The 25,895-nt window shown below is 42.3% G+C and overlaps 1 protein-coding gene across 3 annotated transcripts in view; it reads right to left on the bottom strand.

The window, feature by feature from the left end:
- The window catches only part of SCFD1 (sec1 family domain containing 1), a 248,396-nt gene that overhangs the window by 130,190 nt on the left and 92,311 nt on the right, over positions 1-25,895 (bottom strand). For all 3 annotated transcript variants that reach the window (XM_033952477.1, XM_033952475.1, XM_033952476.1), the window contains exons 9-11: positions 17,744-17,829; positions 9,058-9,157; positions 3,559-3,698 (exon numbers count right to left, since the gene is read on the bottom strand). In XM_033952477.1, coding sequence (XP_033808368.1) covers positions 3,559-3,698; positions 9,058-9,157; positions 17,744-17,829 — 326 coding nt within the window. The remainder of the gene's footprint in view (positions 1-3,558; positions 3,699-9,057; positions 9,158-17,743; positions 17,830-25,895) is intronic.

Here is a 25,895-nt window from a genome sequence, read left to right as displayed (position 1 = left end):
CAGAATCCACAACAAATGAATGGTGTTGAAGCCAAGGCCTGTCAAATCCTGGATATGCTTGTACCCTAGATGTGGAGGGGCATTTTCAAAACATACGTTTAAGTCTGATTTGGACATATGATACTAGACATCCAAAGTCGGCAGTAAGAAAATGTCTATTTTTGAAAGGCAAACCATCATAAGTCTACAAATAATTTTTTTTAAAAATCCTCTATCTGGACGTCCAGGCCATTGGGATGCCCAGACCGTCAGGACATTTATCTTTATACCACATTTTTGAACAAAATTTCATCCAAGTCCCAAACGTCCAGAACAAGACCATTTGGACATGAGAGGGGCCAGTCCTGTAATGGACTGGCCACCCAGGTATGGCAACAGAGCAGTAGGGCACCTTAGAGGGCACTGCTTTAAACTTCACAAAAAGGGTACCACATAAACATCTCACCAGGACTCCCTTATAGGTTATGGTGAGCCCTCTCCAAACCCACTATACCCACCTTTCTACAACCCCAATAGCCCTTATGACTGCAGGTGGCACCTATATTGCAGTAGAGTAGGGTTTTGGAGGGGACTCATAAATGTAGTGGTTAGAGTAGCTTATGAGCCTGGGTCCTCCTCTCTATGGTTCATTAGACCTCCCACCAGGCTACTTAGACACCTGCATGCAGCCCTACATACCGGATGCTGCTGTTTTACAGACAGGTATGTACATTTGTATTCTGATCTTTGTGGGTGTGAGGGGGTAAATGAGCACTGGAGGAATGTGGGGGTGTCTTACTTTGATGCATGCGGTGGTCATCTGATCAGTTTGCGCAGCTTTGTGGCACATAGACCCTTCTAAAACAGGTCTAGTTCCAAACGTATAAGTTCCATCCAGGATGTCTTGCAAAATGTTTAATTATTGCTGCAAGACTTCCATGTCTAACCCGCCCTTGACATTGCCCAAAGCACGCCCATAAAATGCCTCCACCACGCCCTTCTCACACTCTGAACATACAGAAGCTGGAATACCTTGCTCGATGTACAAAAATATGATTTTGATTATCGGCACTTGGACATCCTGGCAATTAAGAAATGCAAGTGCTGATTTAGGATGCTTTTAGGACATTTATGTTTTTTGATTATGGGACCCTTAGTGTCTATCTTTTTAGATGCAACTTGTACAGATAGGGAGTCCCCCAGTTTTTAAATAAACCATCTTTCATGACTTTGTGTAAAGGTACTTTGATTGGTATTCATTTGGAGGAATTTCAAAAGGTTTTCATTTGGAGGAATTTCAAAGTCAAGGAGCTCAAAGAGCTCAGAACGAGTTTCCTCTTCTGCCTACATTTTTATAGGTACCACTTGACCCATATGCCATTTGAAGTCAGTAAAATATAGGCTTTTAGACTAGGATGTTCAGCATGGAGGAGGTGGGAAAGGATCAGAAGGTATATCATAGGATTCAGTCACAGAGCAATTTGGTAGGCCCTCACTGGAGTGGAAAGATGCATCAGAGTCAGATTCTTGAAGTACTCTCTCCTTGGTGTATCTGGGAGCATGTGTCAAGTGGGTTCTTGCCAATGCTGATGCTCAGTGTCAAGCCAGTGTCCATGAACATGTCGACTGACACATTGATGCATCCTCGGGCTGGGCTGAGTAAAGTATGGGAGCCTTTGAAGCCTGTATGGACTGCATTTGCAGTAGCCCCGAGAGCTCTTATCTGAGCATAGTCCAGAATTCTTCATGTAAAGTCGGTGCTGATACCAAGAGAGACAGTGGCATAGAAGCAGTCTACTGTGGGAGACTGTTGAGGTATGTATTTGCGGAAACACTAGCTGGATGGATGGAAAACGGTCATTCACACATCGACACTTTTCACAAGCCGACGAGGTTGATGCCCGAGAGGATGCAGGGTATGCCTAGTTCTTATGCTTCTCAGCTTTCTTTCGTACTAGATCCCTTGATGCTTGAGGCAGACAATGAAGCAGCTTCTCGGTGTTGTTTCGAACCCCATGCATGACGCTCCCAATGCTGTGTCGATGCAGACAGTGCATATGTCAATGCCGGAGTCAGGGGAATTTGAGCATCGGGCTCTGAATTCCCAGCCATGCTCAATGTCAACGCCAACATGGTACCAAAACATTTTTTGAATTTAAATTTGCGGGCTTTCACTGATCTCTTTGCATATGAGAACAGAGGATACAATCAATGTCCCGATACAGGACCAAGGCACTGAACATATCAATTAAGCGAATTAGAACATAAGAAAGTCCTATTGCACTGGGAGCATTTCTTGAAGCCGCTTGGTACAGATTTTGACATGGAGGAAAAAATGGCTGATGCAAAGCCAGAGAACTTGATGACAGGGGAGATTAAGTAGAAAATAATCCAAAAGGTTATCGATGCTCCCAGGGGGAAAAAATGGCTCAAAGTGGCCAAAGGCTCAAAAAATGAAAAGTTGTGAAAAATAAACCACATTCAATAGGAATGAAGGAACTTGATTAAAATAAAGAATAACGACAAAACAAAGGGAAAACTGACTTCAAGACACCATCCCAAAAGTTTGACACACTGAGAACACCGATGACAACCTCTCAGCTCTGTGGAAAATGAAAAACTGCAGGTCCCGCAAGCCAACATTGGGTGGGAAAGCACTGACACACTTGTGATAAGGGCACTGCCATAAAATTTTAAGTGACAGTGCACTTAGTATGTGTCCTTACCAGGTTCTGTGGATGGCATCACCCACATGTGAGAATATTAAACCTGCTTCTCCATGGAAATCATGTTTATCATTCAGAAGAGATTCAAAAATGGTCACAACACTCCATTGAAAATATTTTCAGTGACATGCAATAGAACAAAGTCTATTGTTCTATTGTAGTCTATTCAGTCAAGCACCCTTCTCATGTTTGAAATAGACACAATGCTCTTAATTAATCCTGCCTGGCTGTGGAATATCAAAAGGGTATCTTCCCTTGAAGCCACAGTTGCAGTGCTTTGCTTTGGTACAGTTGCAGTGCTTTGGCCCAGTGCTGTGAGGTTCTGCTGTGAGCCTGTAGGGGGCTCTGCTCTTGAGTTTTGCTGAGGTGAATTTCTAATCTCCTACCATTTGGTGTCAATGTGCCGCACCAGACAGACTGGCCATGTTTGCTCATTACAAGGCTACTCTTCCTACCAAAGAAATTCTTGTTACTGTTTGGACTCCTATATAAACCTACCCACTGGTTTTCTTGTCATAGTTTGGTCTGCACTATTTAATGCCATATTGAGCTTCAATCACCTGCTGTTTGCCAGTTCCTATTCATCTCATTAGATGCTTCTTGATCCCACTCCAGTCCATCTTGGACCTCAACCTTACACTTCATCGAGCATCCTATTCTTGTGTCTCTGCTGGAATTTCTCTGCTTTCCGATTTTCTCCTTTTTCCCCTTGGGAACCTCTCTGAACCAAGCCTGGTCACCACTTCTGCTTGTCCACTATAAACAAGAGCCACTCCCAGTGCTGTTCCTTCCTGGTTTATGAACTAAAGTAATAACATCCAGCAAATTAGTAGAAGTAGGTGTGGGCTATTACCTGCCTTTGTACTTCTGCCAAAATTTGTCTGCCATTGTCAAGTCATAGGATTTTATATTCTTTTTCTTTGGTCTTGCCCCCACTGGCAAGCTCTCTAGGCCTGAAGGTTCTTCCAAATTAACCCTGTTCAAATGGAAGTCCTAGAAAACAAATTTTTTTACAGGTCATGTTTACATTTTAGAACATTAGCTCTTTAACACTGAAGCAGCTCACTTGTTAAGCAAAGAGATTCAACTTGCAATCTGCCAAAATTAAATTCCATCTTTATAGATGAACCATAAAAATAAATAAATTCCCATATTGGAATGAAACAGTGATTTAAGAAAGCCACTATTTACATATGAAGGTGTCATGGGATGCAGATATTCAAAGAGGTCATCATAGATAGGTTGAAACATTTTATATTCATTTCTCATTCACAAAGGGAATATGCTGTATGTATAATCAAAGATTTCCCAATATCTTTTGCATCCCCTCCAAAGTCATAACAACTGTTACAATATAGTGATCATTTCAGCCAGGATTTAATAAAAGGGATTGAGGAGGTTAATGCCCTTAATCACCTATTATTTTTGCCTTCTAAGAGGAAAAAAAATCCCTTTTAGTGACTTTGCAGTTGAATTGGCACCAATTGTATGTATAGTTTTCTGAAATGGGGCACTATGGGACTCTTAATTGAAACTTGAATACATCTAAAAACCTACCCAAATCAGCATTAGGATGATCTAAAATTAAGGTCGTCCAACTGCCAATAATCGAAACGGCTTTTTGGATGTATCCAGGGACATTTTAGGCCTCTGAATGCCGATGTGCACCCAGAGCTGAAAGGGGCATTTTTGTAGGAGTGGTTAGGACGAGATGTGGGCCAACCTAGACTTAGGTATCTTGCAGGGATAATCAAATGTTTGACGAGACTGCCTAGGCGAGACTTATGTTGTGAGATAGACCGGAGTCTCTCAACCTTTTCAAGCCAAGTACCTCCTAAGTCTAACAAATACCAGCCGAGTAACCCCACTCAAGCTCCACCCAAGACTCCACCCCTATAATAATAGTACTAATTGTAATGCAATTTCTTCCATCAATTTTTCATATATACACAATATAATCTTAATACATAATGGTAACCACAAAATTAAAAAAACACAAAGCACACTGTAAGTAGAGGAAATGTTAATTATCATTTATATTCAGGGGGGTTTCAAAGAGGTCAAGGCAGATGACTTTAAAATATGCAATGTCACCTCAGTAACAACTACAGAAAAATAGACAAATATAGTGCAAAATACAGACATCAGATATAAATTCTCAAAACTAACATTTTGATCACTAAATTGAAAATAAAATAATTTTTCCTACTTTTGTTGTCTGGTGATTTCATGAGTCTCCGGTTGCACTTCCTTCTGACTGTGCATCCAATATTTCTTTCTTTCTTTCTGCATCCTGCTTGCTTCCTCTCCTCCAGACCTCATTTCATTCCCCAACCAACATCTCTCTCTGTCCCTCCATGAATCCAACTTTTCTTCCTCTCTCATCTCCCAGATCATGTGTAGCCTTTTTCACCACTGCCCACCAGACCCATTCCCATTTCTCCTTCTGTCTCCCCTCTCCAACACCATGCCACAACTCTTCCTCCATCACTATGCCTAACATTCCTCCCCCTTGCATCCCCTTCAATCTGTCTCTTACCACCTTATCCAACATTTCTCCCTCTTATCCTTCTATTCCCCATGCATCTCTTCCTCACTCCTCTCTCTCTCTCTCCAGGCCTTATTTTCCTTTCCCCATGTGCACCATCTCTCCCTCACACACTCATGCTCAACAAATTCTCCTTTTCTATTCCCTCCCCACATATGTCCAAGTTAGTGCCCCTTCCTCTCTCTATTCTGTGTCCAATGTTCATGCCCCCCTTTCTTCCTTTGTCGAGTTCATGCCCCCTCCCCCTCACTGCCTTCCAGCCTTTGTACCACCCCCTTCCTCCCTCCTCCGAAGTCAACCCGCGCTGAAGCCTGCCTGCCCCCTGCTGAAGCCACCACTGATTCCTCCCTGCCACTGACTTGCTCCATCCACCCCCCAGCCCCCCTCTCCCGCAGCCTCTGTTGCCACCTGACTTGCTCCATCCACCCCCCAGTCCCCCCTCTCCCGCAGCCTCTGTTGCCACCTGACATGCTTCATCCACCCCCCTCCTCCAATGCTGCTACCCAGCACGCTCCATCCATTCATCCCCCAAAACTTTGGGCATGAAAGGGCCAGGCACGTGCAGCAATTGCACAAGGCTGGCCCACAAGCCTTCCTCCCCCCGACATCAATTCTGACGTCGGAGAAAAAGTTCCAGGCCAGCCAATCGCTGCAGGGGGGAAGGCTTTTGGGCCAGCCGAGTACAGTTGCTGCACGTGCCTGGCATGTCTGTGTACGGAGTTGCAAGGGATGGATGGCATGTGTCGGTGGGCAACCGTGGCGGCGGGTGAGGGGGATGGAGTGTGCCGGGTGGCAGGAAGAAATCAGCGGAGGGCAGGCAGGGAGAAATCCTGGGCAGTGGTCAGCCTGTGTACCCCCAACAGGCGGCCCACGTACCCCCTAAGGTATGTATACCGTGGGTTGAGAAACACTGAGCTAGACGATGTAAAGACAGGTGCCCAAAAGGTATTGAAAGTGACCAGATAACCACCGCAGAGACAAAGTAAAGCCCCTCACACACTCTCCCAGTGTTCAATGATCCCCCTCACACCCCTGCAAAAATCAGAATAAAAACGTACATACCTGTCTCTAGAACATCAGTACCTAGCATAGAAAAGCCTAGTAGAGCTGCACACAGGTCTCTTAAATAACCTGTGGGGTGGGCTAGTGAACCATAGAGATAAAGACCCAGGTCCATAAGCCACCGTAACCACTACATTTATGGTAGAACAGTTGCACCCACGAAAAAACCCCCAAACCTTACTGTACCACCATATAGGTGCCACCTGCAGCCATAAGGGCTATTGGGGTTGTAGATAGGTGGGTATATAGTGGGTTTTGGGAGTGTTTTGTTGTTGGTTGTGGTTTTTTGGGGGGATAGGGGGGCTCACCATAACCTATAAGGGAGATCTGGTGAAATGTTTATGTGGCACTCTTTTTGTGAAGTGCCCTTTTTGTGAAGTGCCCCACTGCTGTTGCCATGTCTGGGTAGCCAGTCCATCACAATGCTGGCCTCTCCCACATCCAAAAGATTTTGTTCTGGGCGTTTGGGACTTGTACGAATTTTGGGTCAAGAATGTGGTATAAAGATAGATGTAGTGGTAGTCTGGATGATCAAACGCCTGGACGTACAGATAAGATGATTTTCAAAAAACGGAATAGTTCAGACGTACTTTTTGAGAATGGACATTTTATTGGTATCGACTTTGGGCGATTAGCGCCCTACGTCCTAATTGGACTTAGACGTTTCTTTTGATTATGGCCCTCCACACATTTAACTACCAGTACTTATACTTGCAAGTGATCAGAAAATTTTGGTGTACGAAGAGCTTTCTTTGATATACTATAAAACTGATGTCCAATGGCCAAAGACAATTGCTTGAACTCTGGGCCTGTGCTGTTAGTCAGGACTCTGCACCAATGTGTGCCTTGTCTGAAGGGAAGAACCAAGAAAAGGATTATATAAATCTGTACATAAATACAAAAGAAGAAATATAAAAAAAATAAATCCCAAATAGAGACAGGAATTCACCAACAATTGGTGTGAATATTAAAGGGAAGAAAAATAGGATCATTTGTAGCTTTATAACAATAAGGCCCATATAAGGTTCTTTTTCTAGAAATTTCTTACATATCAAACTTTTATATCATCACTCAACACAATTTCCATAAAAATTACATAACAGTTTAAAGCATCAGAAGCCCACAAAACATATTAAGCATCAAACACTCCTACTAACCCCATCATCGCCTCCAGATATTATCTCCTTCAAAGTAAAATGATCAAAAGCTTGTTAGTCTTTCCTATCCCGACAGTCTGAGGCAGGCTATTCTCTTTAAAGGAACAATCACTGAAAACATTCTATCCCAATTTCACAGCAATCTGACTTTTTGAGTCAACAGAACACAACGCAAAACCTCCTCCTGGGAACTAACTGTACTGTTTCTTTAGCTAACACAGTGCTTCCTAGCCACTGGAAGGACACATATTGACATGATTAAAGGACGGAACACAATTCGTATCACTTAAAAATATGAAAGTGTGGCAGAAGAAAATAGGAATACGATAAAGGGGTGCAAAAGATATGGAAGGCCATGGAAAAATTCCAATGTTACTAGATTGCCATGATCTGTACTCTAAAATGCAGGTTGGAGTTATTAATGGTTAATTGTTAATATTACACTGAACTTGTTTATTAACCTATTCTGAGCTCTTTGGGGGGAAAATGTGATAGAAAATGAATTAAATAAATAAATATTATAAATACACTCAATAAAATTTGGTGAGTTGGAAAAAAAAAGAATTGAAGTATATCATGAGACTCCACAAAAGCACTGGGAGCTCTTTTCAACATGGCTTGGGGCCATGTTTTTCTTCCAGAGCCATGCAAACAGAAACTGCAAAGACAGATCCTTGGCAATGCAGATTCCTACAGAATGGCATTATCTCCAGGTATTGGGCTCCATGGCAACATCCCTGGAAGTGGTTCCCTGGGTCAGAGCACACATGCAAACTCTCCAGGACTCTCTTCTGTTTTGGTGGTCTCCGCAGAGGCATTCACTTCAGATGCAATTCCCATGGACAGCAACAGCAAGGAACCGCTTATGCTGGTGGCTTCAGGATAGCTCCTTGTTGAGGGGCTTGCCTGTCTGAATTTCGAAGTGGGTAAATCTCGCAGCTGATGCTAATCTTCTAGGCTGGGGAGTTCATTGCGGGGACCGCTTGATTTATGGCCGGTGGACTCACCAACACAAGGGGTAGTCCATAAATTATCTGGAACGCCAAGCCATCCGACTGGCCTTTTAAGATGCTGCTGTCCAATGTTCATTATAGCTGCAGTTTATTATAGCATGTGTTGAAAGGTTTATGGAAATTGCACGAACTGATTTACAACAAGACTCCTGAGGCAGGCCCTTGTGGGCCAAAACACAATCATGTTGAGTCTAATACAATAAAAGAGACTGAACACCAATTGGTCACCTTTGTTGTTGTGTTTGCTGTTTACCGCTGTGAAGGCAGTTTCTCCTGTTTGTTTCCATAACTTTCATTTGCCATTTTTAATACTACTGCAATGTCTAAGTTTCTCCTTATACTTTCCTATACTGAACACTCATTCCTAGAATGAAATCTTAAAGAGCAACTGTCAAAAATTATAAGAGTTAAAGAAATTATACTCTGGCTATTCAAGAAATTGTAATGAGTAAATCAAACAGAATCATCACAGCAAATGATTCTATTGCTGCTGTTATATTATTAGGACCATCATCTAAATATTATTGACAAGCAATGTTATTTAATTGAGTACCATTAAATATTTTTCTTACCAGGACATCATGCACCAAGGCCTGGTATGTCCATGTGTGATGTAAAGGAGTCGCCAAATCTATATTTCTGTCAACAAGCACTAATAAAGGCCTCTGGAAGCTGAAATATCAAAATTAAATGCTAATTAAATAGTTAAATCTAACAAATCTGTTTCTTTTTTTAAACTTCATATTTATTGAAAATTTAAAAAATAAATACAAGCAATGAATGAACATTCAATTTATTCAGTAAATGAGTTACAAAAAAAAAAAATAAATAAATAAAGCTTAAAGGAAATCAGTATCAAAATCTGTTTCATTACCAGATTGAGTAGGATGATTAATCTAATGTACAGTGAAACAGATTTTTCATATGCACTGAGATCTATTCTTTCTGCACTAAGGGCTAGATGCACTAAAGTCAGCAATCATCGCTAAACCTGTTTTTACAGATTTAGCAATGATTGCTATTACTGACCCGATTCACAAAACGGCTCACCGTGTGTGTTTCCCTTCGATTGCCCATTTTCCGACCCGACCATACAAATTAGCTAAAACCCCATGCAAAATAGCCAAGTGATTTATGTACTACATCGCTTGGCAATGCAAAAAAAATAAAACAAGGGTTTTAGCTGTCAGAAAAAAAACGACAGGCTAGACCTGTTGGTAACTGTGTTACCGACAGATTAGCCTGTTTTTTTGTCTTAGCCTCCTTACTCTGTATCCCAGGATACAAGGGGGAGGAGTCTAAGCCAATCAGGGCTTAGGGGCAGGGCCTTAGATGTCTGAACCAATCAGGGCCTTAGGCCCCTCCCTGTGCCTCACATGATACACCAGGGAGGGAAAGCCCCCATCATTCAAAAATGGTGAGTCTTTGAGCAGGATGGACTGAGCTTCTGTCCTGCTGCAACGTCTCTGAGAAGGTACGGGGGGGGGAGGGGGCGGATTGGGGGACGGTGTAGGGACCTCCGGTGGCAGGACGGAATGGGCATCCCTCTTGCCTTTATTTTTTTTTTTGGGGGGGTGAAAGGGGGAGGGCAAAGTATATTTGAGAGCACTTGGTGCAGGAGACAAAAGGCTGCTTTCCCTGTCACTACTGTTAGGGCTCTGCGCATGTGTCAATCATTCACTGAGCAATTGATCTGTGAAGTTTCTATGCAAATGATTTGCATGCAGACTTGATAGTGCACTGATTGCTATTCAGAATATGATAGAGAATAGTAGTAGTAGAATCGACCAACAGCGATCCAGTCATTATTACAGACTATCTTTAGTGCATCCAGGTCTAAGACTTTCTCTCTCCTGCAGTCCTTTTACCTAAGCTAGCCTGTAGGTCAATGGTTGCCTTACTGTTGGCTGGAACCCAAATGGTGTCACAGAAACAGGGCCGGCCTCCCTCTGGACAAATTGGTGACTCATGCACAGCAATGGTAAATAGTGTAGAGCTTTGCTTGCTCCCCTAGTGTGGGTTTCTTGTGCAGACTATGAACCCATGAAGAGTACTAAGTAGAGAATGATATGCAGAAAAGTTTGTCCTTATCCCCACCTTCACGAGGGGGGGAGACGCTGCTACTGATGGACGTGTGATCGCAAGGAAGGCTGCTGACCGGGAGGGGTGGGAAGGGAGGCAACTTGTAGCAGTTACTTTACTGCAGGGACAAGGCCATTCGCCGCTCAACGGGGCAGTGAATGGCCTTTTCCAAGTACCTGCGACAACCAGGCTTTTTACCCCCCCCCACCGTTCCTGCAGGCTAGCTGCGGGTTAACAATCACCGTGTCATTCTCTAGTACTAAGGACTGTGAGTGCATACTGACACACAAGGACCCCAAGTGTTAAAACCAGGTCATATTGGATAAACATTTGGGAAACTCTACTGTCGGTACTGATCTAACATTTATAAAACTATAACTTTGTGTGAGGCTTGGCATATTCACCAGTATCCTCAGAGGGATACTGTTTTGTATCCTGTCATACCTGTGTTGCATGAATATTTATTTATTTATTTATTTTTATTTATATACCACTTATTACCTAAATAGTTTACATTCTAGAACTCAAGCATTTTTCCCTATCTGTCCCAGTTGGCTCACACTCTATGGGGCTCATAATCGAAAGAGAAAAACATTTAAAAACCGGCCTAAGTCGGCACTTGGACGAACATTGTCCAAATACGTTTAAATGCCAATAATAAAAATGGATTTTGGATGTATTTCTAAACTACTTAGGCCTTCATAGTGCCGTTGAAAGATCAAAGCTAAATGGGGCGTTTCAGGAGGAGTGTCGAGGGCGGGAGTTGGGCGAGACGTGGGCCAGCTTAGACTTAGTCGTACAGCATGTATAACTGAAAGTTATACTGCCCAGAATCGACGGAACTTGAACGTTGATGACTTAGACCATTTAAAATATGGTCTAAGTCACAAAAACCCACCTAAAGTCACAGATAAGCACTGCAAACACATAAAACAGACACCCACACACTACCCCAGTGATCACCGACCCCCCAACCCCATAAAAATCGTAATCACACCTTTAAAATTCAGCCTCCAGACCATCATCACCTGGCAGCCTGGCATAGGAAAGCCTAGTCATCCAGCATAGAGGCGGCTTAAGCCGTCTTGGGGGTGGGTTAGGGACTCATGGAGAGGAGGAACTATGCCCATAAGCCCCTGTAATAACTACATTGATACTTAAATATGTGCACTCCCCTATACACCGCCAAAACCCTTTTCTACTGGCATATAAGTGGCTCCTGCAGCCATAAGGGCTATTAGGGTGGTAGATAAGTGGGTCTAGGGGATTCTGGAGGTGGTTTGGGAGGGGCTTACCATGACCTATAAGGGAGCTGTAGTGAAGAGAAGACATATGCTAGATCAAGTAGATCTTTATTTTAGTTGTATCAGAAGTAGAAACTATGGATCTCCAGGGCCTGCAGTCAATTGCTGTTAGAACCAGTCTTAGCTATTGACTTACTTGCAGGCTATCATTGATCCAACTACTTCTCTTTTTCTTAATTTATAAGTTTTAAATAACTACTTTTTATTTTTATTCTTTTTTACTTGTTTTTATTTATTTGCTATCGTTCTTTTTTACTTCATAATACTTAGCTCAGCTAAATCAGCTAGCACGTCTTAATAAAAAAAACCCTAAGTGACTTGCCCAGGGTCACAAGGAGCAGCATGAGATTTGAACCCACAACCTCAGGGTGCTGAGGCTGTAGCTCTAACCACTGTACCACACACTCCCATGCTGCCTATTACAATGTATCATTTTTACATTGCTGACATTTATCATAATTTTTTTTTAAGATCATTCTTTTGTGTGAGTTTAATACATACATATGACATAGTATTAAGTTATTCGTATTATTAGGATTCAATTTGCCTGTCTCCAAATTTACCTCATTGATTGATTTATACTTCTATTTGGTCATTTTCACTACTATTCTTCTGTTAAAAAAATTGTACAGTGCCTTGGTTAAATCTCTTCATAATGGTAGTTATTACATCCAATAAATAAAATAAAATGTAAATCAAAATTTGAAAAGGTTTGTAAAAGTAAGCTGTAAACTAGCCAAACCTGGTGATTTATCCGTTTTCAGTGACTATATAGGCCTCTCCACTTCCTTCTCTGTAACTGGCCCATCTATATAACTTGTTTCCTTATTTGATATCTTAGGTAGCTGTGTCTCCTCCAGATATTTATTGATCTATAGCTCTACCTCCTCTTCAATTTGAGTCTGAATATCTTCACATTTGTTAGTATCCATCAGCACCCATCCCACCCCCAATCTTACACAATCTTTAAACTGTTTCTGGTCTCCTGGGTTTCCACAAGCCCAAGGCTGTATCTGAACATTATCTCAGACATTCTGCAGTCTTGCCACATGCCTACAAACCATGGCAATGATGCAACTTACTCGTGCATTGCCTTTGTAACCCAAGTCTTCCCCATATTATTTTCCCTCTGCTCACCAAAAACTAGTTGCAGTTCTATAGCTCACTGCTTGCCTCCTCCATTCACTGTGCTTCACTGCAGTCTTGCTTACTCCCTCTGCTCTTTGCTGCTTAAATGCTGCTAGCTTTTGCTTGGCATCCATCCCTTTGGGCCTTAGTCAGAGACCACTTATCCCTTCTCTCCAGCATTTTCCAAGACTCTTCTAGTGTGGTCCCTTTCTTATGTATTTCTCTAATGGTGATTAAGAGGCCTTCATCTCTGCAACATGAAAAAAGTCATTAAATTTCAATATTCTGGTTGTTATCCTGGCATTATTCACCTTTTTCTACTCCTCTTCAAAATTATGCTGCAAAAGCCTCTGGAGAGAGATTCCTTCTTGGGCCAAGTGCTCTGAATGCTCTAGTCACTTTTATTTTGACCAATTCATTGGCTCCTGTACTCTCATCTTTACCCATTAAATGGTAATAAAGTCTCTGCACCACTGTGACTATCTCAATAGTCGTCTGTTTCAGAGACTCCTCTAATCCAGACATTATTTCTTCTTGACCTGGTTTCCAGATCTTTAATTTTATTAAAATATTTATGTGTCTCATATAGCTCATCTGAGGCCTTTTTAGATGGATATTTCTTCACCATCCACCTCTCTACTACATCCACTCTGGTGCTCATTTCAGTCAGACTTGCCCTGATGTCTCTTACTTTCCCTTTGACCGAGGTAATCTCTGCTTTTATCTCCGAGATACAGCCCTTTGAATCCTCCTTTGTAATCCACCTTGATGATGCTCCTCTGCTGCTGCTCCTCATCTCATTCCTCCTTAGAGTTCTTCCAACACTATGTAGGCTACATCACATGGTCCTCTCACTGTGCTCCTCTTCACTGCATGAGACCAAATCTTGCCATCTTCACTCTCTGGCTACCTTTATTCCTTCTTCATTATTTTGCCACTCAGTTAAAGCTGCTATTTGGTCAATTCAATACCTTTTTGAAGTTAGATTCAACATCTTTCACCCGTGTTCTTACTCAGAATCTATAAGTATTTTGAAAATTAATTCTTTTGAAATTTTGCTTTTATCTTCTATTTATCATTTATCATTTATCTTCTATTTATCATTTATCATTCCCTGTTTATTTAATTGCTGTAAACTGAGTCGAGCCTTCTCAGAATGATGACTCGGTATACAAAGTTAAGCTTTAGTTTAGTTTAGTATCATTACTTCCTTTTTCTTCTGTCTTTTCTAATACATGGAAAACAATTGATCTTGGCTTCCAAGATGGTATTTTTAAGTAGCAGATAGCATGCGGCCATGGGGACACTACCCAATTGTCTAGAATGTCTCACCTATTGCACTGGAAATTATTTATCTATATAGATATTCAATATGCAAATGAATGGCTGGAAATGAGCTGGAAAATTATGATATGCAAATGAACTGGGAAATATTTATGGCATCCAATATGCAAATATTAATATTATGTACTTACCCTGGTAAGCTCTCTTCCAGTAGGTAGTGAGACATTCTAGAAAAGTGGGTATTGTCCTCATGGCCGCGTGCCATCTGCAGAAGGAATCCAGTTTGGATTTTTCTCTGTGCCTCTTCTGTACTTCACCGAGCTCCTTAGCTTCACCTACAGTTAGTACCCAAGCACCAAGGGCCACCAAACCAACGTGAACTAGAGACATCCATAACAATCAAGGTCATAAATAACTTCTGCTCAAAGGAGTAACATGAGAATATCAGGATAATAGGATATACAAAGGATGGCAGTTTATCCAGAGTAACTACACTTCTCCCTCCGGATTCGCGGGGAATAGGGGCAGAGCCAGACCGCGAATGGTGAAATACCGCGAATATCTTCTGGTCCGGCTCTGACCCACCCCTGCCTCCCTCCTGCCTTCCCCCCGGCATCCCGGCCTTACCTGGTGGTCTAGCAGGCTTTCGGGGCAGGAGCAATCTTCCTGCGCTCCTGCCCCGTGCAGATCGCCAATAGGAAACAGCTGCCGTGAGTTCCCGTAGTCTCTCGAGACTACGACGGGAACTCCCCACAGCCATTTCCTATTGGCGATCTACACAGGGCAGGAGTGTAGGAAGATTGTTCCTGCCCCGAAAGCCCGCTAGACCACCAGGTAAGGCCAGGACGCCGGGGGGAAGGCTAAACTGTGGGGGGTTTTCTTTTTTTCCCCACTCCCCAAAAAATCGTGAATATGTGAAATTGTGATTGCCGAAACCGCGAATGGGGAGGGGGAAGTGCACTAAAATGGTCAGTGGTCTTCATCATAAAGCATATAGGAACAGAGCGAAGAGGGATAATGTAAAGAAATTAAAATATTTCCATCATGTCAGCCTCTTTCAACTGAATGTAGGCATTTGAACATGGGCGCAATGAGGCAGACCACAGCTTCTCCAAAAGGGGTTATGACCTGAGCAGGCCCTCCAGAGAAACATCATTGGCCCATGGCTTTGGGGATCACATACTTTCTGTAGCTGTGATAATAGGATAACAGACTCTCTCAAGAGATAGGAAAGGATTGTACAAGTTTAACAGTTGGTGTTAATGGGCAGACTATATGGGCTAGAATGGTCTTTTTTCTACTGTCATTTTCTTTGGGCTCCTTTTATCAAGCTGCACTAGCGGGGTTAACGCGCGCGACTTTTCATCACGTGCTAACCCCTGCGCTGGCCAAAAACTACCGCCTGCTCAAGAGTGTTAAACCGCTAGCATGGCTTGATAAAAGGAGCCCTTTGTTTCTACATTTCTTTTTCAATGAACTTTGGGGCTCTGGCAATGCTCTCAACATAAGGCAGGTCATTCAGAACTTTTCACTGTCGGGATAATGCAATGCACAGAGACCCCACAATGACGGCCAGCTAGGGCAATTATATGCATAACATATACCTTGTCCAGAAAAACGCCTTTGAAAATTGAGGTCCAAGTTAGTAAAACTAGCACTGTCCCTTAAATGGCATTAAGCAAACAAATCAGCAGAATAATCAGTCCAATCGCCACAGGCCTTGCTTTTTGGAAGGAAGCCCAAAAAGGGGGAGGCTCTCTCCCCAGGTGACTACTTATCTTGACAGTGTCACAAAAGCTGATCTGTAATAATAATAATAATAACAGTTTATATACCGCAGGACCGTGAAGTTCTATGCGGTTTACAATGATTAAAAGGTGCTACAGATTGAGTGGAATAAACAACGTTCAGAGTTAGTGAATAACAATTCTAAAGATCATTTGTTGAGGACTAAGATTGTAAAGATCAGTTACCTAAGTACTTCAGGAACAGATGTGTTTTTAGGCGTTTCCTGAATTCCCTATAAGTAGTAAGCACGAGCAGTTCTAAAGATCATTTGTTGAGGACTAAGATTGTATAGATCAGTTACCTAAGTACTTCAGGAACAGATGTGTTTTTAGGCGTTTCCTGAATTCCCTATAAGTAGTAAGCACGAGCAGTTCTAAAGATCATTTGTTGAGGACTAAGATTGTATAGATCAGTTACCTAAGTACTTCAGGAACAGATGTGTTTTTAGGCGTTTCCTGAATTCCCTATAAGTAGTAAGCACGAGCAGTTGTTCCAGGTCTTTACCCCATAATGCTGCTTGATGTGAGAAAAGATGTTGGTGATGACTTTTAAATTTACAACCTCTAACCGGTGGAGAAACAAAGTTCAGATGCGAGGTTCTCCTGAATCTGTTGGTTGTTTAGGAGAAAAGGTCTGTTATATATTTAGGGGCTAAGCCGTAAAATACCTTGAAGCAAAAACAACCAAACTTTAATTTCACACGTGCCTCCATTGGCAGGCAGTGCAGAAGTTGATAGGAAGGTGTCACGTGATCAAACTTCTTCAGTCCACAAAGTAATCTAACCGCTGCATTTTGTACCAGTTGCAATCGCCGCATGTTCTTCTGGGAGAGTGTCAAGTAGGCGATGTTACAATAATCGAGTTGACTCAGTATGAGGGATTGTACCAGAGTTCTAAATGATGAGACATCAAAGTAAGCTCTGATGGACCGAAGCTTCCAGAGGGTGAGAAAGATCTTTCTAATCAGGGAGTCTACCTGGTCTTTCATGGTCAGGCTCTGGTCCAGTGTTACTCCCAGTATCTTCATAGTGGGTTGAATGGGATAACTAAGGTTATTGATGCACAATGATGCTTTAGTGTCAAGTGGGCGTGGCGATGCTATAAAAAATCTTTTCTCTGAATTTAGCTTTAGTCTGAATTCAGTCATCCATTGCTCCATCCAATTTAGTACTTCTGTTGCTTTGAGGGTGACTTCTGGGATAATTATCGTGAAGTCATCAGCGTAGCTAAATAGTTTTATCCCCAGTTGGGACAACTGCGCACCCAATGAGGCCATGTAAACATTGAAGAGTAGTGTGGATAATGGTGAACCTTGTGGCACGCCAGATGGATTGCTCTATGTATCAGAGAGACCGTAATTAATAAGGATAAGCAAGATTCAGGGGGAATTAGAAACCACAATATACCCTCACCAATAGGACCTAGGCAAGGTAAAAGCTGAAAAGTCACTGGTTTCAAGTAACAAAAGGTTATTTTTCCCTAATCTTCCTCAGGATCACAACAAATAATTAACCTAAACTTTTGTTGAATTTCAGCACTAAAGCCTTCTTTTAATTAACATGCGTGTCCAGAATATCTTCAAATATTTTGCTAGCAAGACCTGGATTTAAAAATTGAAAATTTTTTGTGTTTATTTGTACTGAATCTTATTTTATAAATTTTAAGCTCATACCTGAACTGTCCAGCGCTCATTGTATCACCTGTGAAAAGGCTATTCCTCGCATCTCTCAGGTTCTCTCGCAGTTTCTTATCCAGTTTCTCAAATGAAAAAAAAAATATCAGAAGTTTTGATCATGTCAGCATATGTTAAGAAATTTCCTGAATCATTTTGATTTTTCGAGTGAACCATGAAAAACAAATCATGAGACATAATTAATATTTCTCACTAAAAAGTGCATAAGTACTGACTAGCCTGCTAGTAAACTCCTTCTACTGCATTCTCCCACCCAAACTATAGTTCTATAGTATAGCTTGCAGAATATTGAGACATACAAAGCAGAGAGTAGAATGTTCAGTCACTTTAGAAATTCAACTAAGTCTGTTATATAACCTGATTGATATTTTTAAGCTGCCTTCCTGTGGTCACTTTCACTCCTTTACAACTGAGGACCAGATTCTCAAAATTTAATGTTGCCTTTAACGCAGTTGCTAAACCGATTCCAGCCGGTTTAGCGTGCATGTATTTTAGCGGCGTATATCAAAACAGCTTAGTAGCATGGTCTTTCCGAGTTTTCTAGCACTCTCTGATACTGCCATGCAAATATAGTATGAGGTCATTAATATTAAAATGAGCTCTCCGAGCAATTCTCTATCATTGCCAAGTGATTCCCTAACCTCACTGTGCCACATTTGCCAACAGGTCTGAGTTGTCGTAGCCTTACTTTCTGATCAGTGCCTGACAAAAAAGTAAGGTTTGACAGCTCCACCCCCCCCCATGCAAATTAAAATAAAAAAACAAACAAACCAACCCCAAATTGATTGGCAAGAGAGATACCCACTGTCTCCTGCTGTTGCCCAACCCCCCCAACAACTCCCTGTGCCCCCCAACTTTACACCTACCCTCAACGGGAGAGATGCCCACTTTCTCCCATCATCATCAACCCCTCACTCCCACCGACAATGCCCCCATGCCGACTCTACACCCCCCGCAACGAGAGATATGCCCACTCTCCCAGTTGCCCAACAACTCCCTCCCCCGACAACTCCCCTCATGCCCCTGATTCTACACCCCCCACAGTGGGAGAGATGCTCACTCTCTCCCTCCATTTCCTAACGCCCCCACCCCTGCCTGCCCCTCCCTACCTTATTCAGGAAATCTGGATGGAGGGACACCTACTTGCTCCAGCTGGCATGCCCGTCTCTTACAAAATGGTGGGCCTTCTCCTTCCCGGTGCATCCTGGAATATGCTGGGGAGAGGCTTAAGGCTTTGATTGGCTCAGGTTGCTTAAGGCCCCTCCTGACTCACCTTTTTGAAATCACTACAACAACAGCTGTGATGTCGGCCCATCGGTTTTTACCACAAAGTTTTGAGAAGCTAGCCCTGAATATGAAGCAAGCCTGAATATGAAGCAATCTGCTGACTTCTGGAAAGCCACATATATTTAATTTTTTGCCTAAGGGATTTTTTTTTTTTTTTTAATGGTTGGTCAGTTGATTTGAGGCTGGTTAATTTTCTGCCTTTAGGGTTTGCTTTTGTTCTGTTTTTTGTTGGATTTGTGGTAAGACCAGTACAATGTGGTCTTTAAAGTAGGTTTTCTTTTTTTGCCGTAGTCTGTGTATATATGTACATATGAGGGTGGTTTGAAAAGTTTGGTAAAAAAGTTAAATAACAGTCTCCATCAAGGGCTATATACTTAATTCAGCGAACTTCTGTTTTTTTCATAGGAGACTATGGTGCTTAACCTACCTACCCAACCCCAAAGGGATGCACCTACAAAAGATTCCTTAACAAAACTCTCTCATTCCAAGCTGGCAGATGGACTGACTGCCTGACTACCCTCATCTCATCTGCTCCATCCTACTCATCCTTCAGAAAATCTCTCAAATCTTACCTCTTTGATAAATTTCTTTAGTGTCTGCTCTCAACTGCATTATACATTCTCTTACATTGTATCCTCGCTGTACATGCACAGTCTCTTGCATTGTAAACTACCCACACTGCATTGTACATTCTCTTGCATTGTATCTTCGCTGTATATGTACAGTCTCTTGTATTGTAAACCGCTCTGAACTGTTTGTGGTATTGTGGTATACAAAAATAAAGTTATTATTATTAACTTGCTTTTTTACCAAACTTTTCAAAACACCCAAGTACATATGTATGAACGTACGTACACTATCAATCCATAATGGCATTTAATGAACTTCAAAGTACCTAATGTTTAAGCGATCATTTTTATCAAGTGAATAAATTATTGAGTAACTCTATGATCCAGCCAACCACCAGCCAAATTATTTGAAGGCTTGTTTGTCTTTTGTTCATCATGTATACTGGTAGCATAACCAGACCACCAATTTTGTTTGGGCTTGAGCCCAAAGGGGATAGAACAACATTTTCTTTCTAAACCCCCCCCCCCCAACTCTTCCCATCCTCCTCTTTCCCCAGAATCCCTCTCCAACTCAAAATATAAATTCCTTAGCTGGCAGGGTGCCCAACACCTACCGGCTGAAGATCCCCCTCCTCTAATGACTAGAACTCCTACCAAGCTTGGCAGTCATCACAATGTCTCCGAGCTGCAACCACCCATACTGGCTCCAAACCTAAAATGGCTGTCACAACCTCCAGCAGCAATCTTGCAAGACTACTGTTAGAAGTACACAGACGTCATAGGCAAGAACAAGTAGGGATCATCACTAGACCAACAGGGGGTAACAGCAGGCCTAGGGAAATCTATGAATGGGTCCAGGAGAGTAGTTTCATCTATTAAGGAGGAGGGGGAGAGAAGAAGGAAGTAGGAACTCTTCTGGTTTGGGGGAGGGGGAGGTGGTGGTGGAAGTGGCAGCAGCAGGAGGGGAGGAATTCCTGGCTGTTATATATTTTTTTTCTATGCTCTCCCCACTTCTGGTTGTATGTTCCCTTTGCAAAGATAATAAAAAAAAAAATATTAAAAATGAAATATAACTCTTGGTTTATATTCAAGTTAACATTCCCCCTACATTTTATATTGAAGTACCATATATACAGTAAGGGTCAGATTATGTAATTGGCACCTAAAAATATATGCGCCTAAAGTTAGGTGCCTATTGCGTCAATCACACTTACATTACAGAATCACACTCAGCTGTGCCTAACTTAGAACTTAGGTGTCTGTAATGTAGGCCTAGTGGCATCTAAGTCTTTCACCACCCCTAAACATGCCTACTTTGGTGTTAGCGCCACTAAGCACCTATCTTTTATAGAATCACGCTTAAGATAGGTACCTATCGCCCAATTAATTTTTGTTTTTTTTTTAATTATGAGCTTGTTAAAGCTCATTATTTAAGCCACTTTACTAATTTCCCCGTGTGTGCACGCGCTGTGTATATTACACCCATACACCCCGACACACACCTCTTCCTCCATATTCATGGTTTTGGGATTCACAAATTCAGTTATTTGTGAGTTTCCAAACAAGCAGTCTCCCTCCCGCCTCCACAGCTTACCTTTAAAGCTCTGATGGTGAAGCGGGACAGGGGTGATATTCCTAGGCTCCTGCCACATGCAGATTTGATATAAAAAATGGCTGCCTCAAGTTTCCGCATTGGTCTCATGAGTTCAATTGGTCTCATAAGACAGCAATTTTTGATAGCGGATCTGCATGGGGTAGGAGCATAGAAGATCGCTCCTGCCACGCTTCACTGCTAGGGCTTTAAAGATAAGCTGTGGATGGGTCCAGGAGGCAGGAGGGAGTCAGGGTGGGGGCCCTAAAGTTAGTCGCAATTTTAAAAATATTCATGAGGGAGCTGTGCCCCTAACCCCCGCAAATATGAAGGGAGACGCGATAAACCGCACTCCAGTAAACTGGTATATATGTACTAATAATCACAGAGAAAACCTAGGTGAAAAAAGCCTCAGAAGGCACACAGAACCCTTTCTAATGTGCCCAATGAAGGGAGCTGAGATCCTCTTGTTCTGCTTCATACCATCTATCATAGGCAAAAAACTTCACCATTTATTGTTCAATCCAGCAGACAAAAAATAGCAATCATAAACAGTGATTTTAGGCTGAAAACTTAATGTTGCACAAAGTTGCTGGTAGTACAAAAGAGCAATTACAGTGACTCATATGCTTTGAATTGTTGAGTTGAAGGGGAGGAGCTATGGTCCCTTTAAATAGGGCTGTAAAAGACCCCAACACTATCTTTACCGGTAGTATAGTGGGGAAAATGGCGAATGTGGCAAAATAGTGAGTGATATATTAAGAGGAAAATTATAAGATTAGGGGTTATGAAAGGTAGTAAGTTTTACGATGTTGAACTTTTTGTGATAAAAAAATATTATATATATATATATTTCCAAGGAGTCGTCCTTGTCAAAGTCAGTAATGGAAAATCATATGCTTGTCAGACACAGGTAACGCCCCCTGGTTATTGGAAGTGGCTATAAAGCTGTCAACATGTTAAAATAAGTTGAATTTAACTATACATTTTTAAAAATACAAGGTTAATATAAAAGTGAATATAAAGGTGGGGACTGATAATGATGTGGGTGTATGAAGCTTAGGGCTATGAGAGATTTGACCCTGGAGCGACACCACTGAAGTCTGTCAGAAAGCGATATGTAAAGAAATGAATCCAGAGTGATTTAGATGCTGTGAATATAGAGGTTATACTTGGGATTAAAAAGTGAGTGCCTTAAAGTGGATTGAATTGTTATTCTACATATGCTGCTGGTAATGCTTGAAATAACTTTAAATTTGCTTAACTTGAGAAAGCATTGGATCCCCCATCACCAGTAGATGGCATACTTTGACATAAGAACTGCCATCTCCGGATCAGACCTTCGGTCCATCAAGTCCGGCGATCCACACACACTGAGGCCCAGCCAGGTATACACCTGGTGTAATTTTAGTCACCCATATCCCTCTATGCCTCTCGTAAGGAGATGTACATCTAGTTTGCTTTTAAATCCTAGAATGGTGGATTCCGCAATAACCTCCTCTTGGAGAGCATTCCAGGTGTCCACCACTCGTTGTGTGAAGCAAAACTTCCTGATATTTGTCCTGGACTTGTCCCCCCTTAGCTTCAGTCCATGTCCTCTTGTCCGTGTCACATTGGACATTGTAAATAATTTTTTTTCCTGCTCTATTTTGTTGATTCCTTTCAGTATTTTGAAAGTCTCGATCATATCCCCTCGCAGTCTCCTTTTCTCAAGGGAGAACAATCCCAGTCTCTTATGTCGTTCCTCGTATTCCAAGTTCTCCATACCTTTTAGTAGCTTCGTTGCTCGTGTCTGCACCCTCTCCAGCAGTTTTATATCCTTCTTTAGGTTGGGAGACCAATATTGGACACAGTATTCCAAGTGTGGTCTGACCATTGCCCTATAAAGCGGCATTATAACTTTCTCCGATCTACTCGTGATTCCTTTCTTTATCATGCCTAACATTTTGCTTTCTTTGCCGCTGCTGCGCAAATAGAATGTTAGGTACACACAGCGAGCACAACCAAATATACAAGTATAACTAAATGTTATACATAAAAACAGAGAATATCAGGACTTTTATCAGAGCTATATGTATTGCTTAGACATTTTGTTTGGATATCACAAGTTATCTCCAATTCTGTGTCCAATTCAAATGAATAAGCTATATGAATAGGGATTGAATATCAGTGCTAAGGATTGAATATCAGTGCTTATCTGTATAAATTTATACATATAGGAAAATAGTTCACAAACATATTAGGGATGCTATATTTGTAGTCAATACCCAAAGCTCTGGAATTTATTACAATCACTAACTTCCACTGATAAATTCAAAACAGACCTGAAAACATTCCTTTCTGTGGATGCATACTAATTCCCTCTTCAACATACAGCGCTGAGGGTATCAAGTAAAATGGAACCTTCCTATGTTTTCTCCCCTTTTTCTTTTCTATTATATTATTAAGTTCCTCCCCCTCGCCTCCATGTTATTTCTATTCGTTATGTTTAATTATGATTTTATTGTACCTGTTGTATGTATTTTAGACTGTAAGCCGCCCTGAAGGTTTTCCCAAGGCGCGGGATAGTAAATTTTAATAAAACTTGGAAACTATAGATGGTAAGGCTCCAGAACATCCTAACATAAGCACAAAAGAATAGCCTTACTGGGTCAGAACCCTAGTAGCCCGTTCTCACAGTGGCCAACCCAGGTCCCTAGTACCTGGCCAAAACCCAAGGAGTAGCAACATTCCATGCTACCAATCCAGGGCAAGCAGTGGCTTCCCCCATGTCTTTCTCAATAATAAACTATGGACCATGCTCTCTTAACTCTATGTGTAGTACATATTCATAAGCTGATTATCCCCCTTAATTCTATAAAAAGCTCTGAAAATTGTGCACACAAATTTGAGTACATACCCGATTTGCGTGTGCGATGTAATTGAACAAGCAGCTAATTAGCAACAATAATTGGTGCCAAATAGAATCAATTATATCTTGCATGTGTAAATTTAGGTGCGAGATCAACAACTAAATTATACACGAGTCAAAAAAGGGGGAATGGAAATGGGCGGATCAGGGGCATTCCTTTAAGTTATGCATGTAGTTACAGAATAAGGGCATCCACACCTAAATTTAGGCAGAGACAAATCCTATCCAATATCTAAGTGCTTTTTGAATATTGTGCTCTATAAATTCAGGACTTTTATTCTCCTCATGACTAGTTAATGGCAAGGAGTTTGCAGGGCCAGTACTACCTTGCACAGGAGTGTCAACAGAACCCCTCCCAAATCATACTAGATGTCATGTCCCCCTTTGCTGAATATGTCCTTTTCATAGCTGCCCATAGGACAGTCACTCAAGATATCCAGTAGTCAGGATGGATAAAACTCAAGTAAAAATCAGGGTTTGTTTTGAAAGGAAGTGATGTCACCAGTAAAGATGGGAGCTTAAGTGCTGAGCTCCGATTGAAGCCCTAGCATATTCTCTGAAGGAGTTTATTTGAGCAGTTTTCCAGGACACTGTTGCTGGAGTGTCTCAGCACCAATGGCTAGAAAAAAAGAAGTTGATCAGTGAAGGCGCGGTCTCTTGCACTAGTGAGAAATCTTCGGGCCGGGCACCACATGATGTGGAGACAACGGAGGAAGAACAGACAGCCAATGTCATGTGTGGCGCACTCAGTCTGGAGTCGGATCGCACACATAACACAGAGTTGTTGACTAAAGCGGATCTGAAGGAGTGGCTCACTGAGGTGAAAGAGGACATTGCAGCGGTGGGGAGTGGACCCAGGTGTGGGAAGCCTTACAAGAGATAAGATCAGATCTGGCTGAAATGGAGGCCCATGTCAATACAGTGGAGACCCGAATCGATACAAGTGAGGAGATGGTGGTGAGCACGCAGTGCGGCTTAGAAGACATGCGATCTGAGCTCCAGGTGCTGTTTGACAAACTAGAGGACCTGGAGAACTGTACCCGCAGAAATAATCTGAGGGTGCGGGGTGTGCCTAATACTAGGGCCTACTGGGATGCAAGGGAGGTGGTCACCAGGCTGATATGGTGGCTCCTCCAGGATGATGCCCTTGATCTAGGGATTGAGGGGGGTCCATCGAGCCCTTGAACTTCGTCCTACAGAGCAACCCAGGGATTTGGTGGTCTGCCTCCAGAGCTTCACCTTTAAGGATCGTCTTTTGGGGAGAGCCAGGGAGTTAGACACGGTCACTTGGGAGGGCCATCGGTTGGAGTTATTTCAAAACCTGACTGCAACTACACTGTAGAAGTAGCTCTCCTTTAAAATGGTGACCTAGGCACTGGCCCGAGCGAATGTTCAATATGGATGGACTTTTAATGCAGCATATACTAGAGTTTCCACCCTGAAGGAGGCCAAAGATCGGCTGCAGAGAGAGGGCATCACGGTTCCAGCTGAGGGAGTGGATAACGCCAGGCATGGCATTGCCCGACAAAGGCTAGTGAGATTTTGCTGGCAGCGAGTGGAGCGTGGGACACGTTCTTCAGTGGGACCGACTTTGAGTCAAGCGGCAGGACAATCTTGAGCCAGTGCCTTTTCTCTGTGCACCAAGAAGACTTTATTCTGAGCAGGCTATATTGGATTTCTATTTCTGAGTGTCTTCTTGGACACTGTGCGCTTTTGTATTGCTCCTATGGAGTATGTATGGCTGGCATGCATGTGGAAGTGTTTGCGAGGGGG

The sequence above is a fragment of the Geotrypetes seraphini genome, chromosome 7 (genome assembly GCF_902459505.1).
Source record: "Geotrypetes seraphini chromosome 7, aGeoSer1.1, whole genome shotgun sequence".
Taxonomy (NCBI): Eukaryota; Metazoa; Chordata; class Amphibia; order Gymnophiona; family Dermophiidae; genus Geotrypetes; species Geotrypetes seraphini.
Note: the sequence above shows the minus strand (reverse complement) of the source record. Positions and strands in the feature narration are given on the sequence as shown.